The 21,429-nt window shown below is 32.1% G+C and overlaps 2 protein-coding genes across 5 annotated transcripts in view; one reads left to right on the top strand and one right to left on the bottom strand.

Annotated features, from left to right (window-relative positions):
* Nucleotides 1–10,459, top strand: part of LOC129960410 (protein DEK-like) — a 42,983-nt gene extending 32,524 nt beyond the window's left edge. For both annotated transcript variants that reach the window (XM_056073832.1, XM_056073831.1), the window contains one exon: nucleotides 10,039–10,459. In XM_056073832.1, the coding sequence (XP_055929807.1) occupies nucleotides 10,039–10,050 (12 nt within the window). In that variant the 3' untranslated portion in view covers nucleotides 10,051–10,459. The remainder of the gene's footprint in view (nucleotides 1–10,038) is intronic.
* Nucleotides 10,460–11,567: 1,108 nt separating this feature from the next.
* Nucleotides 11,568–21,429, bottom strand: part of LOC129960270 (uncharacterized) — a 70,692-nt gene continuing 60,830 nt past the window's right edge. For all 3 annotated transcript variants that reach the window (XM_056073565.1, XM_056073563.1, XM_056073564.1), the window contains exon 8: nucleotides 11,568–18,238. In XM_056073565.1, coding sequence (XP_055929540.1) covers nucleotides 18,015–18,238 — 224 coding nt within the window. In that variant the 3' untranslated portion in view covers nucleotides 11,568–18,014. The remainder of the gene's footprint in view (nucleotides 18,239–21,429) is intronic.

Here is a 21,429-nt window from a genome sequence, read left to right as displayed (position 1 = left end):
AATCAGTTTATATTGGTATGCAAATTGCTTCACAAATTTCTTTTATACTTTAAATGTTAAAGTATATTGGTGTAATTATAATTGCAGGAATTTTAAATTAAAGCATCAGTTTTATCTTGCTTAAAATGGAAGTTATGAGCTTTTTATATTAATTAAATTTTGAAAAATCTAGGTAAAGAGACACTACCTTTTTTTTTTAAGCTTGATTAAAAATGAATCGATAATTTGATTAATGAAACCTGATCAAAATAAAGACTGATAATAAATAACATAGTATATTTTCTGTGTTGTATTATTTTGGAATTATACTGCCGCATTGAAAAGCAGCAGTCGACTCTCCTTAGCCAAATGATCATCACACTGGTCAATCAAGAGATCGTGAGTTCGAATCTCGCTAGCGACAATAAAATTCAAACATTTGTGTAAATATTTATTTAATTCTCTGATTTATGTTCTCCTTTATTTCGTGTTCCAGAAGATTCTGAACCTTTCTTTAGTTTACCAGATAAGTGCTCTGGACTTTTCTTGCTGTCTCCAGAAAAGTATTCTGAAAACTTCCCTGCTGGTATAAAAGCCGAAGATTTTTCAGTCATGGTGTTCAGAGTTGTGCAGAGCCCGTATTGTACTTCGCTCCTTGAGATGAGTAAATAAATTGGTTTAGCTTTTCTTCCTGTGTGTCATTGAGTTCTACGCTAAAGTACCCACGTGACATTCTTTGGTGGAAGCGCCAGTCAGCCTGGAAATGAATTGACGAAGAAGCAATCGCCTTAAAGGCCTTGACCCAAAATTTTGACTTAAATAATCCACCACCCAGAAAGCCAAGGAAAATGCCTACGGAACTGGATACTAAACCTGTCATTCTGACACCAGCACAGCCACAATACAGGAATGCATATGTATTTAAAGAAGTCGTGGGACAAGACCCAAACAAATGGCTTAAGGGATATGACAGAGTATCAAAATTCAACAGATGGGATGACACGACTTGTCTCGCAAATGTGTTCCTCCTGGACGGCACAGCGAAGCAATGGTTCAAATATAATGAAGATAAATTGACTTCCTGGGATGTTTTCAAATAAAAGTTAAAAGAGGCATTTGGGGAAGCACAACACTATGTAAAGAAGGCAGAAGATGAGCTAAAGTATAGAGCTCAAAAATCTAGCGAAAGCACGCAGACTTGCATCCAAAGCGTGTTGGGATGATGTCATCAAGTCAAACCAGATATGACAGACGAAGAGAAAGTGTCTCATCTGTTGAAAGGAGTCGCCGAAGATATTTACCAGGCATTATTAACGAAAGAAATAACTATTACAGAGGATTTTATTGAATGGTGCAGAAAAATCGAAGAGGTGCAGCAAAAGAGGATCCGGGATAGGAAATTTGAAAGGCTCCCAAATGTCGTACCAATGGCTCCAATTGACTAACAACTTGATCTGGTATCACTAGTGCATCAAATTGTGCGAGAGTAGACCCAGCGCTACATATCTCCAGTAATCGATCCCGAACTCCAAGACCAACGCATTGAAGCCATTGTTCGAGAGGAAGTGGAAAATGCTTTGGCTCCTTTGTCACAGACAACACCATAGTGGACAAAGGTCAAACCAAGACGTCAACCTTCCAGTGCCGCTGTTGCCAGACGACCTAGGCCCTTATCACAGCAACCACAGAGAAAGACAGATGTCTGGCGCACCCCTGATAGGAGACCTCTCTGTTGTCATTGTGGCCGCCCTGGTCATGTCGTTCGATACTGCCGAGATCGCAAAGCTATTTTTGACGCAAATCGGGCGAACAGGAGAGATTACGGCCGGGAGGCTATGCCGACGAATACAGCCGACCAGCAGTCCGAAGTTTGTCGCCCAGCCCATCACGAGGACGATCGCCGTCACCATAAAGGAAATCCAATCAATCTTCTAGCCGAAGAAATAAGGAAAACTAGGCGGTATGACCTTTCTTGGGGGTGAAGTCGCTAGTGACAAAAATCCTCCAGTTGCCGCAAAGATGTCGGGAAACAACATTAAAGTACTCGTCGACAGTGAGCCAGTACCTGCCCTTGTGGACTCCGGAGCCTCATTTTCTGTTATTTCGGAGAAGTATCGTCGCCTACTGAAGAAAATTATGTTTCCAACAACTAACAATGCTCTTTTAAAAGTCGCAGATGGAAATTACGTTAGACCAGTGGGAAAATGTACTCTTCGTCTCGAAATCAATGGCCGACCTCAAGCTTTTGAATTTATTGTTTTGCCGCAATGCAGTCACGATGTCATCCTTGGTTGGGACTTTTGGAGCACTTCTTAAGCTGTTATAGATTGTGGTGGTTCGGAGCTGTTGTTTCAAGACATCATTCGAGAATTCCAGACTCCAGCCGTTTGTTCACGTTGGAAGACTATACAGTACCTTCTCGTTCTATCAAAGATGACCGTCTTAGGCCGTGAGAACCTTCGAGCTATCGACGTAATAGTAGAGGGAAATTGGATGCTCCTCTTGAACAAGGAAGTTGCCCTTCCGTCTACTATAGTTACGCTCCTTAATGGTAAAGCCGAACTGTGGGTTGCCAACAGACAAGGGGAACCTCAGATTATCCCTAAATGCAAGTGCGTCGGGTATGCCGAACCCTTACGCAAAGACTGCGTAAATATCCTAGACGAAGGATCCTCTTATTCCACGACCACTTCAAAGGCAAAGTTTTGTGTCATCGACTATACCACTATGATAGCGCCGGATCTGAGGATCGATCAAAAAGAATGTTTCGTATACTCTAGAAGTTCCCAGAAATTTTCGATCAAGAAAGAAAGTCAACTCAACGTTAAACACCGAATAAACACAGACGACCACTTACCTATCAGTCAGAGGGCTTACAGAATGTCTCCATATGAACGCCGTATTATCAGTGAGGAGGTAACCAAAATGTTAGAAAGAAACATCTTGAAGCATCAGAAAGTCCATGGTCATCTCCAGTCGTCTTGGTGAGGAAAAAAAGATGGAAGCTGGCGTTTTTGTGTTGATTATCGCCGACTCAACAAAATTACCAATTAAGACTTGTATCTACTGCCGCGTATTGACGACACATTGGATTGCCTAAAAGGGGCAAAATATTTTTCGTCTTTGGATCTCTACTCCGGTTACTGACAAATAGAAGTTGATGAAGCCGATAGTGAGAAAATAGCTTTCGTAACACCTGATGGATTGTACGAGTTTAAAGTGATGCCATTCAGCTTATGCAACGCTCCTGTAACCTTTGAAAGGATGATGGATAATCTTTGCGACATTTAAAATGGACAATCTGCCTTTGCTATTTAGATGATATTGTGGTGTTCTCAGAAACATTCGATGAACATCTTCAGAGGTTGAATACCATCCTACAGTGTATACAGAAAGCAGCTTTATCCTTAATCCTAAAAAGTGTCGTTTTGGAATACAAGAGATAAAGATTTTGGGACACCTAATATCCAGTGATGGCGTACGACCGGACCCAGAAAAAGTAAAGGCAGTGAGTGACTTCCCCATGCCTAGGAATATCCATGACATAAGAAGTTCTTTGGGACTTTGCTCGTACTATCGCTGATTTATAAAGGACTTTTGCCATAAAGCCGAACCTCTACAATTGTTACTGAAGGGGGGGGGGCAAAATTCTGTTGGGGGCCTGAACAAGTGGAAGCTTTTAATAACTTAAAGAAAGATCTTACCTCCGATCCTGTCTTAAGCTTTTATGACGAAAATGCACCAATAGAACTTCACACCGACGCAAGCAGATACGGAATCGGTGCTGTATTATTCCAAATTCAAGATGGGAATGAAAAAGTAATAGCTTATGCTTCACGTACTGTGACGAAGTTTCGGCCATATCTCTTTGGAAAGGCTTTCAAGATCGTCACTGACCATCATTCCCTGTGTTGGCTGACAGGACAGAAGGATCCCTCTGGAAGACTCGCTAGATGGGCGCTGCGACTCCAAGAATACGACGTATCAGTGGTGTACAAAAGTGGAAGGAAACACAAAGATGCTGATATTCTGTCAAGAAACCCATTAAAAGTCGATGCTTCATGGTCTGGGAACTCCATAGCTGCCACTTTATTCACTAATCTCTCAGAAGAACAGATGAAAGATCCGGAATTGGCAAAAATAATAAGAGACCAACAAAGTACCGAAGCAAGCAGACTGGGAAACTTTGAATTAGTCGAAAGAGTCCTCTACAAGAAGATTTCGGGATCACTGGTAAAAATTTCCGTCCGGAAGGAAATTTCTACCAGTGAACAGAAGAACTGAGACCAGATATTGCCGTTCGTCACATTCGCCTACAAAACTGCCAAGCACGATACGACAGGTTTTACGCCCTTCTACCTACTACATGGGCGAGAAGCTGAAACGCCGTAGGATAAGATGTTTCCCCTCTGCCCCAACGAGGTCAGCCAAGAAGACGATTACGTTAGTCATCTGATCAATAAAGCAGAAGAATCGAGACAATTAGCTCGTGCACGAACTCTCGAGGCTCAGCAGAAAGATCGCCGGCGTTGTGATTCCAAACATCGGGTGGTGGCATACGAACCAGGGGATTTGGTGTGGATTTTTATACCAGTTCGTAAAATAGGGCTTTCCGAGAAGCTCCTTAAGAGGTACTTCGGCCCTTATCAAGTTTTGAGGCGGTTGTCCGATGTCACCTATGAAGTAGCCGATTTCGATCCTAATTCTAGAAGGCGGAAGTCGACGGAAGTTGCCCACGTTTTACGCATGAAGCTATACCATGACCGGAAAAGCAAGACGGCTAACATTCTTATGAAAGTATGGAGGTTCCGGAAAGAGACATTTCTCAAGAGATTACTCCCCGTGAAGACGCGACGACTTATACTGGGCCTGTGCCTCGATCAAGAACTACAGCCACAAAGTTAAATGGCATAACATCAAGACGCTGTTCTTCTAAGGAAGGAGCAATTTCGCATTGAAAAGCAGTCGACTCTCCATTGGCGAATGGTCATCGTTCTGGTCTCGTAATCAAGAGATTGTGAGTTTGAATTCCGCTAGCGACAATAAGATTCAACATTTGTGTAAATATTTATTTAATTCCTTGATTTATGTTCTCCTTCATTTCGTCTTCCAGAAGAGTCTGAACCTTTCTTTAGTTTACCAGACAAGTGCTCTGGACTTTTCTTGCTGTCTCTAGAAAAGTATTCTGAAACTTTCCCTGCTGGTATAAAAGCCGAAGATCTCTCAGTCACGGTGTTCTGAGTTCAGAGTTGTGCAGAGCTCGTATTTGTACTTCGCTCCTTGAGTTGAGTAAATAAATTGATTTAGCTTTACTTCCTGTGTGTCATTGAGTTCCACCCTAAAGTACCTACGTGACAATACCATTTCCTTCTTAAATTTAGGTTTTCCTTTTTATCTGTTATTTTAGCATTTCTATATATTTTTTATTTTCTCGCTGATAAAATTCAGATTCCATCTCTTGAAAGTATCATGATTAAATTTCAGTTTGACTTGAGAATTATTTGTATTTGCAAGATATTTTAATTTTTATTATCTTTCAGTTATCTAACATTTAAAAGCATGTTAGGTATGGCAGGTTAGTGTAAAGTTAAAAAGAAGCCAATAAAGGCCTTACTTTTTTCCTGAACTATGATTTTTGACATAATATAATTTTTTAAAAAATCTTAGCTATTAAATATCAAAGTAAACAACTTTTAATTTTATTTAATCAAATTATTTGCTTTTTAAAATGTCTTTTCTTAATCTATATTTAATAATCGGGACTCTCAATTAAAAATATAATACTTATTTTTTTTCTGTTGTGCATGTTTAATTAGTCATGGAAAAGGGTATTTATTTAGTTAATATTTCGGTTTTTGTAAATTTCTTAATCTCTCCCCCACCCCCAGTCTTATAACATTTTAAAATGATTTTTTTTTATCTGAAATGTAAATTGTTTGATTAAAGCTTGTACTTTAAAAAAAATCTTATTTAAAAATTGGTTTTTAAATTTAAGTCAGGTTTTGCATATGAAGTTCCTAATTTTAACAAAATTCTTTAGAAAATTTCCAATTTCAATAAAAGTTCTAGTTCCAGTTTTTTAGAAAAGTCGATCTTATAAAGGAACTGAGTTTCAAGTATAAATTTTTTTTGAAAGAACTTAAAAATTACCTCATTTTGAATTATTTAAAAAAATAATTTTCTTTAAAATTACATTTACCCAGTAATAAAATATGGTTGAACTGTTACTGAAATAACATAAGGCATGATTGTAGCTAGTGTTTACCTCCAAAAAGTGGAACAAGCATTTATTTCCTTAAATATTACAACTGCTAAATTTTGTCAGATATTAAAAGGCAAATTTATTGATTTAGACCTCTTCATATCACAGATTGGGTGTTCGAAATGTTACATATTTTAGAGATAATACACATATCATAATACATGTTTAATATGGCAAAATCAGTTTTGTGAATATTAATACCTTTCTTAATCATTTTTAAAAATCTAATAAGAGTTAAGTAATACATTCAGTGAAATGATTGCAAAACTTTTTCAAAATGAGTAACTTTGGCGCCTATGCGAGGTTGCATTCTTTAAAAAATATTTTAACTCGTTATCCAATTGACTTGGCATATCAAAGCAAATTTTTTGAATTTGTAAGCTTAGATCTAATATGTCTACAGGAAGCATATATTCACAGAACAACCTCATAAATATAAGTCTAAAGGCTCTTAGTCAGCTGATGGCAGTTGAAATTTAACAGGTCTTTGTAAGTCGATCTGCATGTCAGGAAATTGTTGTCAACTATCATCTTACAGTTGACTTATTGTGAGGAGGAACACCATGTAATTGTAATGCCAAAGGCATTTCATCCATTAGTTTGGACATAATGCCATTTAAAGGTATTATATATATAATGTGTGTATGGGGGGTGGGTCACCCTTAAGTGTATTGCTGCATGAAATGGGTCCAACCAGTGAGATTTTGTAAACTCCACACCGCACATTTATAGATTTAAAATTGCCACTGATGATGAACCTTTCACACAAGGAATGAATTTTTATCATTCCAAAATTGGTGGTTTTTACTACTGATTCTTCTATATCGATTAATAGCGACATTCCTCTGTCCATCTTACATTTCTCAGCAATGAAGGATTTGATTCTACCTACAATAGTGCTCAATTGCAAAATTATGTCGATCATAATCCGATTATTTCTGTCCATGGAAACTACAAATATTATTTGGATACCAGTTATTATGAAATGTTCTCTGTACTGTGTGCCGATTTTGGAACGTTGATTTCTGAACTGCTTGTACACCAATTTGAGAGTAACTGGAAAAATAAATCAGAATGCCAACTTTTATTTCATTAGTAGAACAGCTCTCATCCATCCCATTTCTAAATGGAGAAGGTAAGGATTCTACAGTTTGTAATTGCTGAACCATTTTGTCAATACACATCTTAGAAGTTTTCCAAAAATGACGTTTGTGTTCGTCAGCAGCTAGACTAGCATTATGATTACATAACATAAATTATCTGCATTTCAAAACATTCTTTGGTACTGAAATATTTTTTTCAGGAAACCTTAATGTCACACACAACTGGAAGAAAGTTTTTTTATGCCTTCTCTGAGATATCATAAATGCAAAGTGAACAGTATACTTAACAAGCAAATTTCTTTCATTTTCCGAAGAATGAATGATGTTCTATCAAACAATATTTGTATATATATTATGTATTAGATAAATTTGCACTTCTAAAATAAATGTCCCCATTAATATTTGTGATAAGCCTCTAAATTTAGAAATAAACGCAACATAAATATAAATGGGACTTAACAATTATAAATCTTGTTCCGACGGAATGGGATTTCAAATATATATATAAAATAAGTTTAATTTAGAGTTTATTCTTGGGACTCCAAACCCTCAGTTCTTTAAAGAATAATTAAACTGTGTGTGTGTGTGTGGATACTATTTCATTTTGAAGAAGCAGGGATATGTACTAGCGATGAGGACACAGAAAGGAATGAGGAAAAAGCTCTGACGCATGCCAATCACATGTAAGGGAGACACAGGGATCTTTTAAGAAAGAATGTGCTTACTGGACATTTTTTACCCCTTCACGCCGAGCATGTGAAAGTATCGGCGTTTAGCTGATTCGGCAGTTTTATAAAGCTTCTCTTGAATTAATTAAGTAGAGCAAGTGGAATTGGATCAAGAAATAAGAGAATGAACTTAATATGGGCTAAATTAAGATAAAATTTTGGAAATTAATTAAATTGTAATTAAGAGTTAAAATATCATTACATATATATAATATAGTGTTTTGGATTTAGTCATTTTCAGCCTTGGTAAAAAAATAATAGAAATGATTTGTTATTCTACACGGGTTTATGTATAAAAGAAATATTTATGTATTGCAGCATTTTAAATGGGAAGCTACATGCATTAGCCAAAAGAGCTTATTAATGAATCCATTAAAAGGCAGCCATTTTCTTATTTCCGTACCTCAGGTTTTCTTATTAAAGACAGCTATATTTTTTCCCCTACTGCATTTTTGAAAACATTCGGAATGGAATCTGAATATATGATTCATTGATTTCTACATTTACCGGAGAAGAAAAATTGTTAGGAATATGTAATATGGTTTACCTAGTCTTATGGTTGGTAAGAGAAATTTAAAGACTTTTAATTGATGCCAATGCAATGACCTTTCGTGGGGGGAAAATGAAGGCCTTGAAATATGCAAAAATTACGGGAACTACATCTCTAGGAAATCGAGATATGGAACATTCTATGCGATGTCATACCTTGTTGGGAGATAATATAAGCGCGAAGAGTTCAAACGAGTTAAATCTATATGTATAATTTTGTGATGTGATACTGTTATTTTAGTAGTAATCTGCTGTTTTTAATTTGTACAAATACTTGTGTATTGTTATGTTTTTGTTACCTATACACTACAAATACTTGTGTTCCTTGGTTATTTTTTGTTACCTATATTTTGTGTTTTTCTGGAATAAAGTGTCTTTTTTTATTATCCAAATTGTTGGACTACGTTCATTATATACCCAATGGCCGATTTTCATGTTGTGAAATTTTCCTTCATTCATTCTTGCATAGACTGTTTGGAGTTGCATCTTTAATTCTTCACTATTTGTCTTTGTTAACCAGCTGATTTGTTGGGAATATTGGTTATATTTAATTTTATTTAAATCGTTTAGACATAACTTCAAGGTCGTTATTCAGCGAAATTCCGAGATACTAAGGCTGTGTTATTTTAACCGTTTTGCATACGCTTCTTTTGTGTGCACAAACATTTCTAATGGATATCAATCCGATTACATTATTGAAAACGTAAATGTTCAGTACATCTGTGTTCTATATTTCATGGTATTATACAAAATTTTTTATCCGTCTTATAAAATAGTGATAAAACGAAACCCTACTCTAACTATGGAAAAAAAATCACGCGATCAGATAGTTGATGAAACGATTAGACTTAGGGCAACAATGTAATCAGTCTATTGTTGGAAATTAGACAAGACAATATTTTTTATAAAATTGCCGAAAATTCACACGTATATTAAATTAATGTCATTTAAAAGACGATTTTTTTAAATTTTGAAACGGTGTAAAATTTATTTTTGTACGATAATATTTCAAAAGTTATTTGCGGGAAAACACCAAAACTTAATTTTTAATTAAAATTTCAAAACAATCCCTTCGAGGTGCACATTTCTACTCTTCACGGTATATATGTGCCATATTTGGTAGCTATAGGTGAAACTGTCTGACCAGTACAGCAACAACTCACATACATTCATCATCATTATTATTAGTAGAGATTGTTTCATCATGCCCAATATTTTAATTAAAACTTTTTGTTGCATATTTCATTTCTTTATTATATTAAACTTCTTTTGTATTCTTTCTTTCATAGATTCGTTTATATCTCATTTATTTGAATGTTTATGGTAGAAATAATCAGAATTCCTTTTATGGTTTCGTAAAAGAAATTTATAATTGAAATATTTGACTGCTGTTTTAATTATTTTTTATCTTTTACAGGTTATCTCATGATTTTTCAGATCTGTTGTGTTGCCAAAGTCTGTCATGAGCTATGTAAATCAATGTTTCTAAAAAAATCCACCTTTCAACATTTGTCATTATTTTACTCTGCAAACATGTACATCAGATTTAATTCTAGAGTTTAGGCTAATTTGAAAGTCTGGACTTTCACCCGATGTTTCATTGAACCAGTGTTTTTAATGTGAAAATTCATACTTTTAACGGTGATTCACTTGTATACATAATTGAATGGATTTATTTGAATTGTGTAAGCATAAATGTATTTCAATATATTTTATTTTATTATTATTTTTTGTTCATAAGATTATTGGTATTTGAGGTTTTTCAATTTCAAATTAGCCGCTTTTAACTATCATTTTATGTAATCTTATAGATCATCATTAAACATTGATTTTACGTCCATAGCAGTGGCTAGTTACTTAGTACTCATATTCATTATCATTTCTTTTACATTACGTTTTGTTTTTTTAAAGAAATAAAGACATATTTTTCTGCCTTCAGTGGCAGGCATTTATTTTGGTATGTATTTTTATTGTTCAGTCTGACATTCAAAATTAAATATTGATTTACATCTATATATGTACACTTATTTGTATAAGCACTAACCAGCAAATTGCACAATTGAGATTTGTGATATCCAAATGTGGTTGTTGTATTAATTCTTACAAATAAATGGAACTGAATTTGTGTCATCCAGAAGCTTTTTTAAATATTCATAAATTGATGTTTTTGTTCCTGATTTTCTAATAATTTTTTTAAATTTCTGTCAATTGATGTATTTCTTTTTTCTTATTATATATTAAATCATGAAATGATTATCTCCGTATCTGATGTTCCCAAATTGTTACAAGTAATGACACTTATCCTTACCAACCATTATGTCCATCTAATTTGTCATTATTCTGCATACATTAACTCTTTAGTGAAGTATTGATAAGGTAGAAGCTTTGCTCTTGAACAAAAGAATTTCATACACATTAAAATGAATATTGTTAATTTAAAATCTCATTCTTGATATCTGAAACAACATAAATGAAAGAAAAAAAATTATGTTAAGTCACCCACCAAAAGTCTATTAATGCTGGTTCCTGGCATTGCAGTAAGAAATTTCATTTAGTATAGGGTATTACTACTTAGTCGAAATGAATTCTTGTATTGATGCATTTACATCATTTATTATGAAACTTGTATCTTCGCTTATCTACTGAGACTAATTTTCATTACTGTAATACATACCGTTTTTACATTGAAGGAAATCAGGATAGTGCATTTTATCTTTAAAAAAATTCTTTTAATAAGCATACATTTAGTATTGAACTTATTTTTTCAGTCCTGGAGAGGTTATGAAGTATGATTTTAGTCAATTAAATTAACATTTCAAGGTTCATCTTTGTATGCTGTGGAAGCCCATAGTAGAGCATTGCACATGTATATGAATTATAACTTAAAATAAAAATAAAATAATACCATAACTTTTGAATGCAAAACAGTAAGAAATAATACAAAAATTACATAAATTATCATTTATTTCACATACATAAATGAAGCACAGATTTGCATGGCATCATTGCAATTTTGTTAAGGCCACATATTTTTACAGCACTTTTTTTGTTTATAAAAAAACCAAGTGATAAATGTGCATTTATACATGCAGCTTTTATTTGTGTCAAATAGAAATTAAAATACTTCCAACATTTTTTAGAAAAATACAAATAAAAATTTAATACAACTTGAATGAAGTCATAAAAGAGACATAAAACGAACTATACATTTATAGATAGCACAAGCTTGCATATGGCATGCAATCATTGCATTTTTGTTAGGGCCACAAACATTGTTTAGCATTTTAATTTTCTTTCACAAAGACCTAAGATTGATATGGTAACAAAATCTGTCAGTATGCACTGGATCCACTTAGATGCCATGTACTTATGAAAATGAATGCATATTAATAATTACAATTGTGCATAGCATAAAAAAACAGTACACTGCATCTGTATAAGTCACAACTGAACTTTAATTATCTACAGATAATCGGTGTAAATTATACGATACTTATCAAACATGATACAAGCTTGGAACTATAAAAAAGTCGCAGCTGATAAAATAATGAATCTGGAACAGTACATTCGGTAATCAAATATATATATATATAATATGCTTTCTATTAAGAAATCTTTTTCAGACATGACTAAATCTAATCCTTTTCTTCATCAATACAAATTTTTTATTGGAAACTAACAATGGTTTCACAGTAAATTTTGCAAATGGCTTAAAATTTAGAGGACGAATTTTTTTTTTAAAAAAATTTAATGACCGCGAAAAATTCAATTCTTACATCTATATGTATAAAATGTGAACCTGGCTGTATGTAATTGTTTAGAGACATGACTCAAACTCAGAACAAAAAAAGCTGAACATTATAAAATAGTGAATTTTTCCAAACTATGAAAAGTAAAATAAGTATTGAAGAATAAATTAATGCAAAGAATTATTAAGATGTTAAAACTATTGCAAAATTATTACGGAAAATTAATCGATCTCAAGAGTGATGAAGATCCCAAAAATGCTGAAATCCGTGTTTTAGCAGAAATGTGTCATCTCTGATTTATGAATTTCCTGTGGCATATTGACAGCAATTCTTTATTAGATCACATTTATAAAAGCATAATGCCATTGAGAATTTCAGAACATTTATATTACTTAAGGAGAAGATAAAATTTCTAGGTGAACATGTGTTTGACAGTATCTAGTACAGATATTGGCAACATTGTAATAATTTTTTTTTTTAATTCCTTGCTTTAAAAGAATTTAACTGAGAAAGTGTTGAAGTTATTATGTTCCATACACTAAACATTTCTGAACCTGCTGGGTTTTTTTCTTTTCTTTCCCTAAGCGCATATTATATAGGGATGAGCTTGAATATATATAAATGAAAAAACTTATGCCATTTGTTTTAGTAGAAGATAGTGTCTACGAGAAGCGGCTTTTTCACTCATATTGAACATACTTTAAAATAACTTTCTGAATAAGTATAGTACATTTACATTTCTTTTTTATCTGTAACATACTTTAAAATAAATTCTTGAATGATGAATTGCTTTGATATCATCTAATTAAATAACAATTTATAAAATTGACAAGATATGAGGATAATAGATTAGATTATTTTTAATCACAGACGATATTTATATTCGATAATAACTAACACTTATTAAATTACAAGTTTTATATATTTGTAATAAAGAACATAAATTAACAGTCAATGAAAGGTGATTGGTATTTTGTTCGGGTAATTTTATTATTACAAAAGAGTATCTACTCACCTGGAAAAATCAGATAACCTTGTAATTATTTAGTGAAATCCTAGAAAAATTTCTTCACTACTGAAATTCAATTTGCAAATATTTCTTTTCTCCCCCCCCCCCTCTTGAAAAATTGTGTAACAACTCCCCTGAAATGATTCTTACAAATCGAGACAGCATATTTCCTTCCGTACATCAGTTCCCCACACCATCTTTTGATAGTTGGGGGAGGGGGTGCTTCTTAAACTGACAAAAAAAAGTTGTTTAGTTCCTACCTATTGGGAGATTTATATTATCTTGGACGGGCCTTCAGCTTGCCAACGATATCTTACATTTTATTATCAGATTTATTAACGAAAATTGTAGTAAAAAATGAACTTACGAAAAACAGAACTTATAAAACAAACTTTCCAATTGATAAAAGAATTCCTACGGAATTCTGCATGCATGAATGAATTAAATAAAGAAAAAAAATCCAGTATAACTTCTATTCGATATCAATGGAAGGAGAGAAAAAAAAAGCTTCTTAATATATCCCAAAGAAGCTGCCAAATAGCAATATCTCAATGCACAATAAAAAAAAAGGAATGCTAATCAATTATATCACAAAAATAAACTAATTCTTTTACATTAAATCATTTCTGCATCCATGAATGCCAATTAAATAAAAAGAAACTAGTTAACTCCTTAAAAAAACAGAATTCATTGTATATATTAATTTATAGATAAATACAGTCTTTCTGGTATGTAACCAAGATTTGTATGATTATAATATAAAGTGCAGATAAACTGCCATTTAGAAAGGGCAAACTAGTTTGCAGAATGCACTGCTCATTTCTAGTGTTGCAAGCAAGAGTTATTCTGTAAGTATTGGTAAAGTGTTTTTATTTCAGCATGTCTATGGAGGTCTGTAGGCTGATGTTTAACGTTTCAAATTCCTTGATTCAATCAGCTTTAGTTAAAGTACCATAAAATATTTATTTCTATGCTGAAAAATGACAAAGAGAAGAGTTTAATCATGACTGATTTGATAACAAGTTGAACTCTAAATGATCAGCATGGCTGGAAGAATCTGTTGAAAAAAATCCATATTTTGCAAAATAAAGGAATTTAAATTTCTTCCAGCCTGCAAGAATACTTTAATATGGCCCATCAGGCAATCATTAGCCATGAAAAAGAACATTAACACTAGAAAAAATATTAAATTTAAAAGTTAACTTTTTTTCTTTTTGGCAAATTTTATGAATAAATCTCAACTAAGTGTTTCTGTGTTTGTGAGTAGAGAATCAGGTTTAAATATTTATGGAAACAGAGTCAAAGGAGAATATTACTCCCAACATTTGAATTTTTAGATTGCATTAAGCTTTTCCGAAAGAATTTTTAGTAATTGTAAATAAATAAATAAGTACTTTCTTAATGAGCAGATAACTAAAGCAGAAATAGTGTGATTGCTTCGCAAAGTTATGACGCATTCCTCTGCTCTTTCAAATTCGGGCTTGCTTGATATTTGTAAACTCGTGTTTCCTGACTGAGTTAAGAAATTCAAAATCATAAAAAGATAAAACATCACATATAATTTGTTTTAGATTGACTCCTTTCTTTAAAAATGAATTACCAGCCGTTATTTCCTATTTAGAAATATGTTACATGTTTTAATAAATCTTTAAATAAAGTTACTCCAAAAGTGCCAAATGGACGTACATGTCAGATTTCGTCAAAAAATGAGAATGCTGTTACAATGCGATATTTAATATTAGTTTTTCTTTAGCATTCGAAAGCAATATCCATACTGAATGCTTCAGAATCATTCAATCATCAGATATAAAGAAAGTATTCAATTATCTATGGATGGTCCAAATATTAATCATAAACTACACTCACTGCTACAAAATGATTTAAAAGGGTATGCTGGCTCTAAATTTCTTTTGGATATTGGATCTACTGGCCCCCACACTGTCCATGGTGCTTCTCAAACTTGACATAAAAATACATCCTGGGATATAAATAAATTCCTCTTTACTGTATTTAATTTATTTAAAGATTCACCAGCTAGACGTGCTGATTTTGTATGTTTGACAAAAACGAACATTTTCCCGCTAAAATTTTGTTCCATTTGGGGGCTAGAGAGTATAGCTGTTGCACAAAAAGGTCTCAATATTCTGCCACACTTAAAAGACTTTGTACAAAACCTGGAAGCTAAAAAGTCTGAACCAGATACAAATATAGTGATGTTTTAGAAGCAAGATTAGATTTCTTTATTTCAGTGTCATTAGAAGCACAGTTTCTTTTTTTTTTTAATGAAATTCCAGGCTGATAAGCCCATGGTACCTTTCCTGTATGAAGAAATATATTTGATGATTCACAACTTAATGAAGAGATTTATTTGTTGAAGAGCAGTTCTGCAATGTCACCCAAAAATATAAACTTTCGTCAATCACTAATGTGAACCTTGGATTTGTCGTAAGGAGAAACCTTAATGAAAGTAACGCATCAGATACTGTATAGTCAAATTTTAAGTAAGAATATCGTTCATTTTTATAGAAAATTACTTTGAAATTAATAGAAAGAAATCCATTAGATTTTAAGCTTTTTAGAGGCATAAGCTGAATGTCTCCAAATAGTATAATATCTACTTCAAGCTCATCCTTTGTTCAGAAATTGCTTTGTGATTGCTATCGAATAATGCAATTACAGCTGATAAACCGAAATCAGAATTTATTAAATGTATTGCATCTTCTCGTTTTAAAAAGAAAATGCTAAAATACACTAGATGTTTTCTATTCATCATTGATAGATAAAAACATTTACTATAAAAAATGTTTCGATTATGTCACATGAAAATGCAGCTGTTTCGGCATTGATAAGGCTACGCTGATTCAGAATATGCGAGGAAGGTTGATAATTGTTTTATGAATAGGCTTATGATGCTGTTAGTAATTTTGGAGATTTATTTATGGTAGATATAACAAAACAAATGATATTTGTCGACAGAAATGCTCAAAATTAGCATCATAAAGAACTAAAAGAAAGGAGAGAAAAAATGCTTATTGAGAAAAAGTTAGAAGATCAAGGGTCTAAAAATAAGAGGTACAAAGGAGATAAAAGAACTTAAAAAGAAGAAAATGAAAATCCAATAAGAAGTAGAGAAGCAATAGCTGAATTTGATGGCTTAATAAAACATCTTATTAATGTCTTTCTAGTGATTTTAAAATATCTGATTATTCTTTTTTTTATACATGTATATATGTGACTATAGAATTTTTAAAGAACTTTAGAAGTGCAAAAATATTAATTTTGTAGAAATATATTTCATTTATGTTAAATTTACAATTTTCCAGTCTATTATTGTATTGAAATTGTAGTGAATGACTATCAAAAATCATATATACCTATCATAAATCATATATATCTATCATGAATCATATAAATCATATCAAATATCCGTAAACTACAGGCTCCGTCGAGGCTGTGTGTGATGTAATTGCAGCGCCGCTCATCATTCGGGTATGCTTCTAAAAAAGCTATTCTGTCTCCTTTTCTTCGGAACTCTCTCGCACATTGCCTCAGAGAAGCTCGTAGTAAAAATCAAATGTTTAATTTCTTTAGTTAAAATGTAAATAAAATTATTTTTCTAAAACGTCCCAATAATTGGAGTCGCAACAAATACACGCAACCCTAATTACAACAAAATCTTAACTACTACTTGGTGATTTTTTTTTTTCCGATAAAGGAAATCTGTGCTTGTAAAAGTACTTTTTTGTTAAAGTTTTTTTTAATAAACAGGCTATGGCTTAAATTATAATGTTTTCTAAGTATAGTCATATTATTTTCTCATTTATAAATTTTTTAAGAAATAATTTGAAATAAAATTCATCTTCATAGTGGCATTTTAAATGAATTGTTTCGGATCGAAATTGCATTAAGACTTTTATATTATAACACATATTTGATTCTACTCTGATTTACCATTAACTGAAAAAATTCGATTGAAAATATCTTTTTTTCTCTCAAAAGTTTAGAATCCAGGCTATTGTCTGGATGTATGTCATAGTTTGAGATCAATAGTGGATCCCGACTATTACTTCTTGTGTGCTTAAAAAGGCTTTTGAGTAACTAGATCAACCATTAAAAAAAAGATACCCGAATTTTTTGACTGACAAACCAAGAAAAGTCAGGTAAGTTTGAACTTTCTTTTGAGTAGATACCCTGTTACAAAGTTACTGAAACTACAGATGGTATTGCTTAATTCATATAATGATGTTTTATGTCAGGTACAATTTGGTGGAAATATTATGCTTACACATGAACTTATGGAGATTAAAATTTCATAAAGCTTCAATGTTTCTGGAAGCAAAGAGAGAAATAAAAGAGTTTATTCCCTGTTTTAAATAATCTACTGAATAAAATCTCCAGTTGCTACCTCTTCTTACTTCGTCCAAAATCACATTTTTTTTTTTTTTTTTTTTCCTTCCTTTTAACCTTAAAGGTTATTGGTATCACAGCATTGTTCAGCTTTTTGTTTCGAAAAAATCAAAATATAGCAAACTCTTTCGACATAATTGTTCAATAATATATAGATAGATTGAATTTTCCAAAATAATATTATTTAAGCAAATGCATAGAATTCTTGCTATCGCAAGATTTGACATCTTATGATAACATGCAACAACCTTGGTCTTGAATTTCTGGGACAGGAGGTAGCATTTCTACAGGAGGTTCTGGGGGAGCTCCGTTGATATACAGCCTGATAACGAAAATCCAGTACTCGTTTCTCTCTACTCGATTGTAAGTGAAAGTTGCCTCTGAGCCATGCTTAGCTTCACCTCCGGTATACATGCGCATTGCGGTTGTCTCAGCACTTATCACATTGGCTCCTAAAACAGAATTGAGGTTTTATGAAATCATTTTAAATCATCATTTTGCGCATATACACAAACAGAAATCTGCATATTTTAGCTTTTAATTCATCAAGAGAAAATTTTCGTATTCATTTTCAAGAAAAAACAAGCATTTATGGGGAGGGGAGAGGATCCAGTAAAATATTCATTGAATTGTCAGTGTTTATTATAACAGAATGCTAATTTTATTTAATTACTTGTGACCAGAAATTTACATAAAGAAGGTTGTTTTAAACCTTAAAGATATTTTTCTACATGATTACGGCTTTAGGGATACAATAAGAATATTTAGTTATGCTGGGGCGTAACTAAAGGTTAGGGGTCTCCAAGGCAACAGATGAGAACGCCCGTCACACTTCATTGTTTCTAAAACTCTAACTACTTTTTTTCTAGTTATGGTTGATTATTTTCTTAATACTTAAAGTAGCTTTATACCGTAATCGAAAAAAAAAATCGTTGATGTGTGCAATTGCATAATTTTTAATCCTGATAAAACAAAAATAATGCGATATCTGAAACTTTTTAAGCAAAATGTAATATGAGATATATACAATATATTTGTGGTAAAATGTTTATTAGAAAATTATACAGTATATTACCTTTACATTACTTTGGCCCTCAGTGTCCAAATTTTTAAGATAGCCTGGTCAAAAAAAAAAAAAAAAAAAACACTCTGAGTGAGAGTAGATACGTGAACTAAGTTCAAAAGGAATATGTGGAATTCTGATCTATGTATGCTCACTATTAATTACTATAACCGATCATATTTATCTTGACATTACTAAACAGAAAACTCGAAATGCTGAAAAAAGGCATTTCAAGCGGATTTAGCGTGCATTTCATTGCGTAACTGTGCGCAATGACATTTTGCTCAATCATTATCATTGCAAGAATCATCGCCGTGGTTTGTTGTGAGATTCTCTAGCATAAAATCGGAAGATCGTGTGTTCGAGAACCACTTTCACTGAAAATGTTTAGTTTGAGTCGATTAAATCCATCGGATTAAGTACAATTCAAAGTACAAGTCAAAATTACGAGATCCGTTCCCAAATTGCCCTAATATAATTTCAAAACAGAAGATTAATATTATTAATTTTTCACATTTACTAAATAGGGAACACAATTTGGTTTAAATATTACAGAAGAAAAGATGGATATAGCCAGAAATATGAATAAATGTTTGAAAAACTGGGTCGATGATCAATTCTTTTTGCATATCTCAAATCCTCTAAGATAACAGTTTTAGATTTTAATTTTTAAAACAAAAGCAATTTCGTCGAACCGTATTAGGCAAAGAGTTAAATTTTATAAGATTTACATATTAAAATACAATCCTAAAATTATATAACTGTAATTGAAAAACCGGTTAGAGTTAAAAGAAAACTCCAGCTATAGATTAAACTGAAAGACTCCATAGTTGATAGGCTTTCGGAAGAGTGGCTCTACTGTCTGCCCAATAAACTGCCAAAGTCTACCTTGATTTGAATGTTTGAATGAAATAGGGCTAGGCGATGACCGAACTTCATCATCGCGATATATCGTCCAACATATATCGATATTTTTCTATATATCGTGATATCATTATTTATAACTATTATAAGTTTTAATAGCATCTCTTAACACACTGACTAATCAGAGCAATTCCAAAAAGAAAAAAAAAGTTTTATTTTATATAATAAAAATTATCGTGTTCTTTTCACTAAAAATAGTTAGGAAATAATTATGTTAAAACGCCTTTAATAAAGGGTATTAAAGCAATGTCTGCGTGTTATAATTTATCAAATTGCGTTTTTTTCAATAATATAATAATTATCAGAATTTTACCTTTTTACTGCCGATTAAAAAAAAACTTTCTTTCATTGTCCATAAAAAAAAAGGTAAACAACATAATAATGTATTGAACAAGAAATCTGATGCCTTGAAAAATTAATTTTATATAAGAATTACATAAATTTTTATTCTTATTTTATTAGTATTATTGGTCGATTTAATTTAAATATGCGCTAGAATTTTAACAATAGGTATATTAGATAATTACTATTCAAAATTCAAAAAGAGACAAAAAACTGTAATTCCGAATCAATTATTTGTATGATTTTTAAATTTAATTCATAAAAGTACTAAAAATTATTACAAAACTTCTTTACTATTATTTCTGAAAGATATTTCGTTTGTTTAGAATGAGTAAAGCATAACAAATTCACTTGAATTGTAAATATAAATGAAAATAAAAAAATACATAATTCTTTTATTATATTTAAATATAAATTTGTTGATAGTATCATTCAGTTAGGGAATAATAAACAAATTATTCTAAAATGACATACTTAAGCAATTTTATATATCAGATTATGACAATATTTATAGAAATGTTAACAAAAATTTAGTATGAAGGGGAAAAACAACGAAGAGCATCAAAAATAAACACTAACCGGAAGCCAAACGAAATCGAAAAAGCAAATTAATTGTGATTATCGATTTATTGCATCGCGATTCATCGTGAACCATAATTCATGATCATGATACCTATAAAGCGATATTTTTCAAAAAATGATATCGAAAAATCAATTTTTTTTTTTAATTTTTATGAATCGAAAATTATCACAGTCCTAGTCATAAACTGTGGAGTACATTTCAGAACTGAAAAAAATAGTAAAATAGTGTTTATGTATACATTGATGTTTTTTCTACAAGGTGATTTCAAAGAATTTTATTTAATAACATTTTGAATTTTCTATAACTTTAGCACGAGCTCTTTTAGTCATAGTAAAATATCCTGTCGGTATTCGATCTTACGTCAAGTGTTATGGAAGAGTTTCAATTCTTTCAGTGACCTCAGTGATGTTGCATATTAGTTCTTTAATAACGTGAACTGCTATTGCAAACGACGGTCTTTGTCATGGGACCGGTCCTCCTCAACTAATTCATCATTCTCGAAATTTTTCCAGCTGGCATCCTCTCAAAATGGAAGCCCAATGTGGCAGCAAAAGAAATTATTGGAATTATTTTCGCACTTAAAATAAAACAGCGCTAACTACATTATCCTGTTTTTCTTTTCTTTTAAATATGCTAAATAATTTATGATCACCTTGTATTTGAAGCCAATATAATAAAGCATGGGAAATATGCCAATTTAATTTGCCACACAAGACGTTATTAAATGCTTG

Source organism: Argiope bruennichi, chromosome X2 (assembly GCF_947563725.1).
Source record: "Argiope bruennichi chromosome X2, qqArgBrue1.1, whole genome shotgun sequence".
Taxonomy (NCBI): domain Eukaryota; kingdom Metazoa; phylum Arthropoda; class Arachnida; order Araneae; family Araneidae; genus Argiope; species Argiope bruennichi.
Note: the sequence above shows the minus strand (reverse complement) of the source record. Positions and strands in the feature narration are given on the sequence as shown.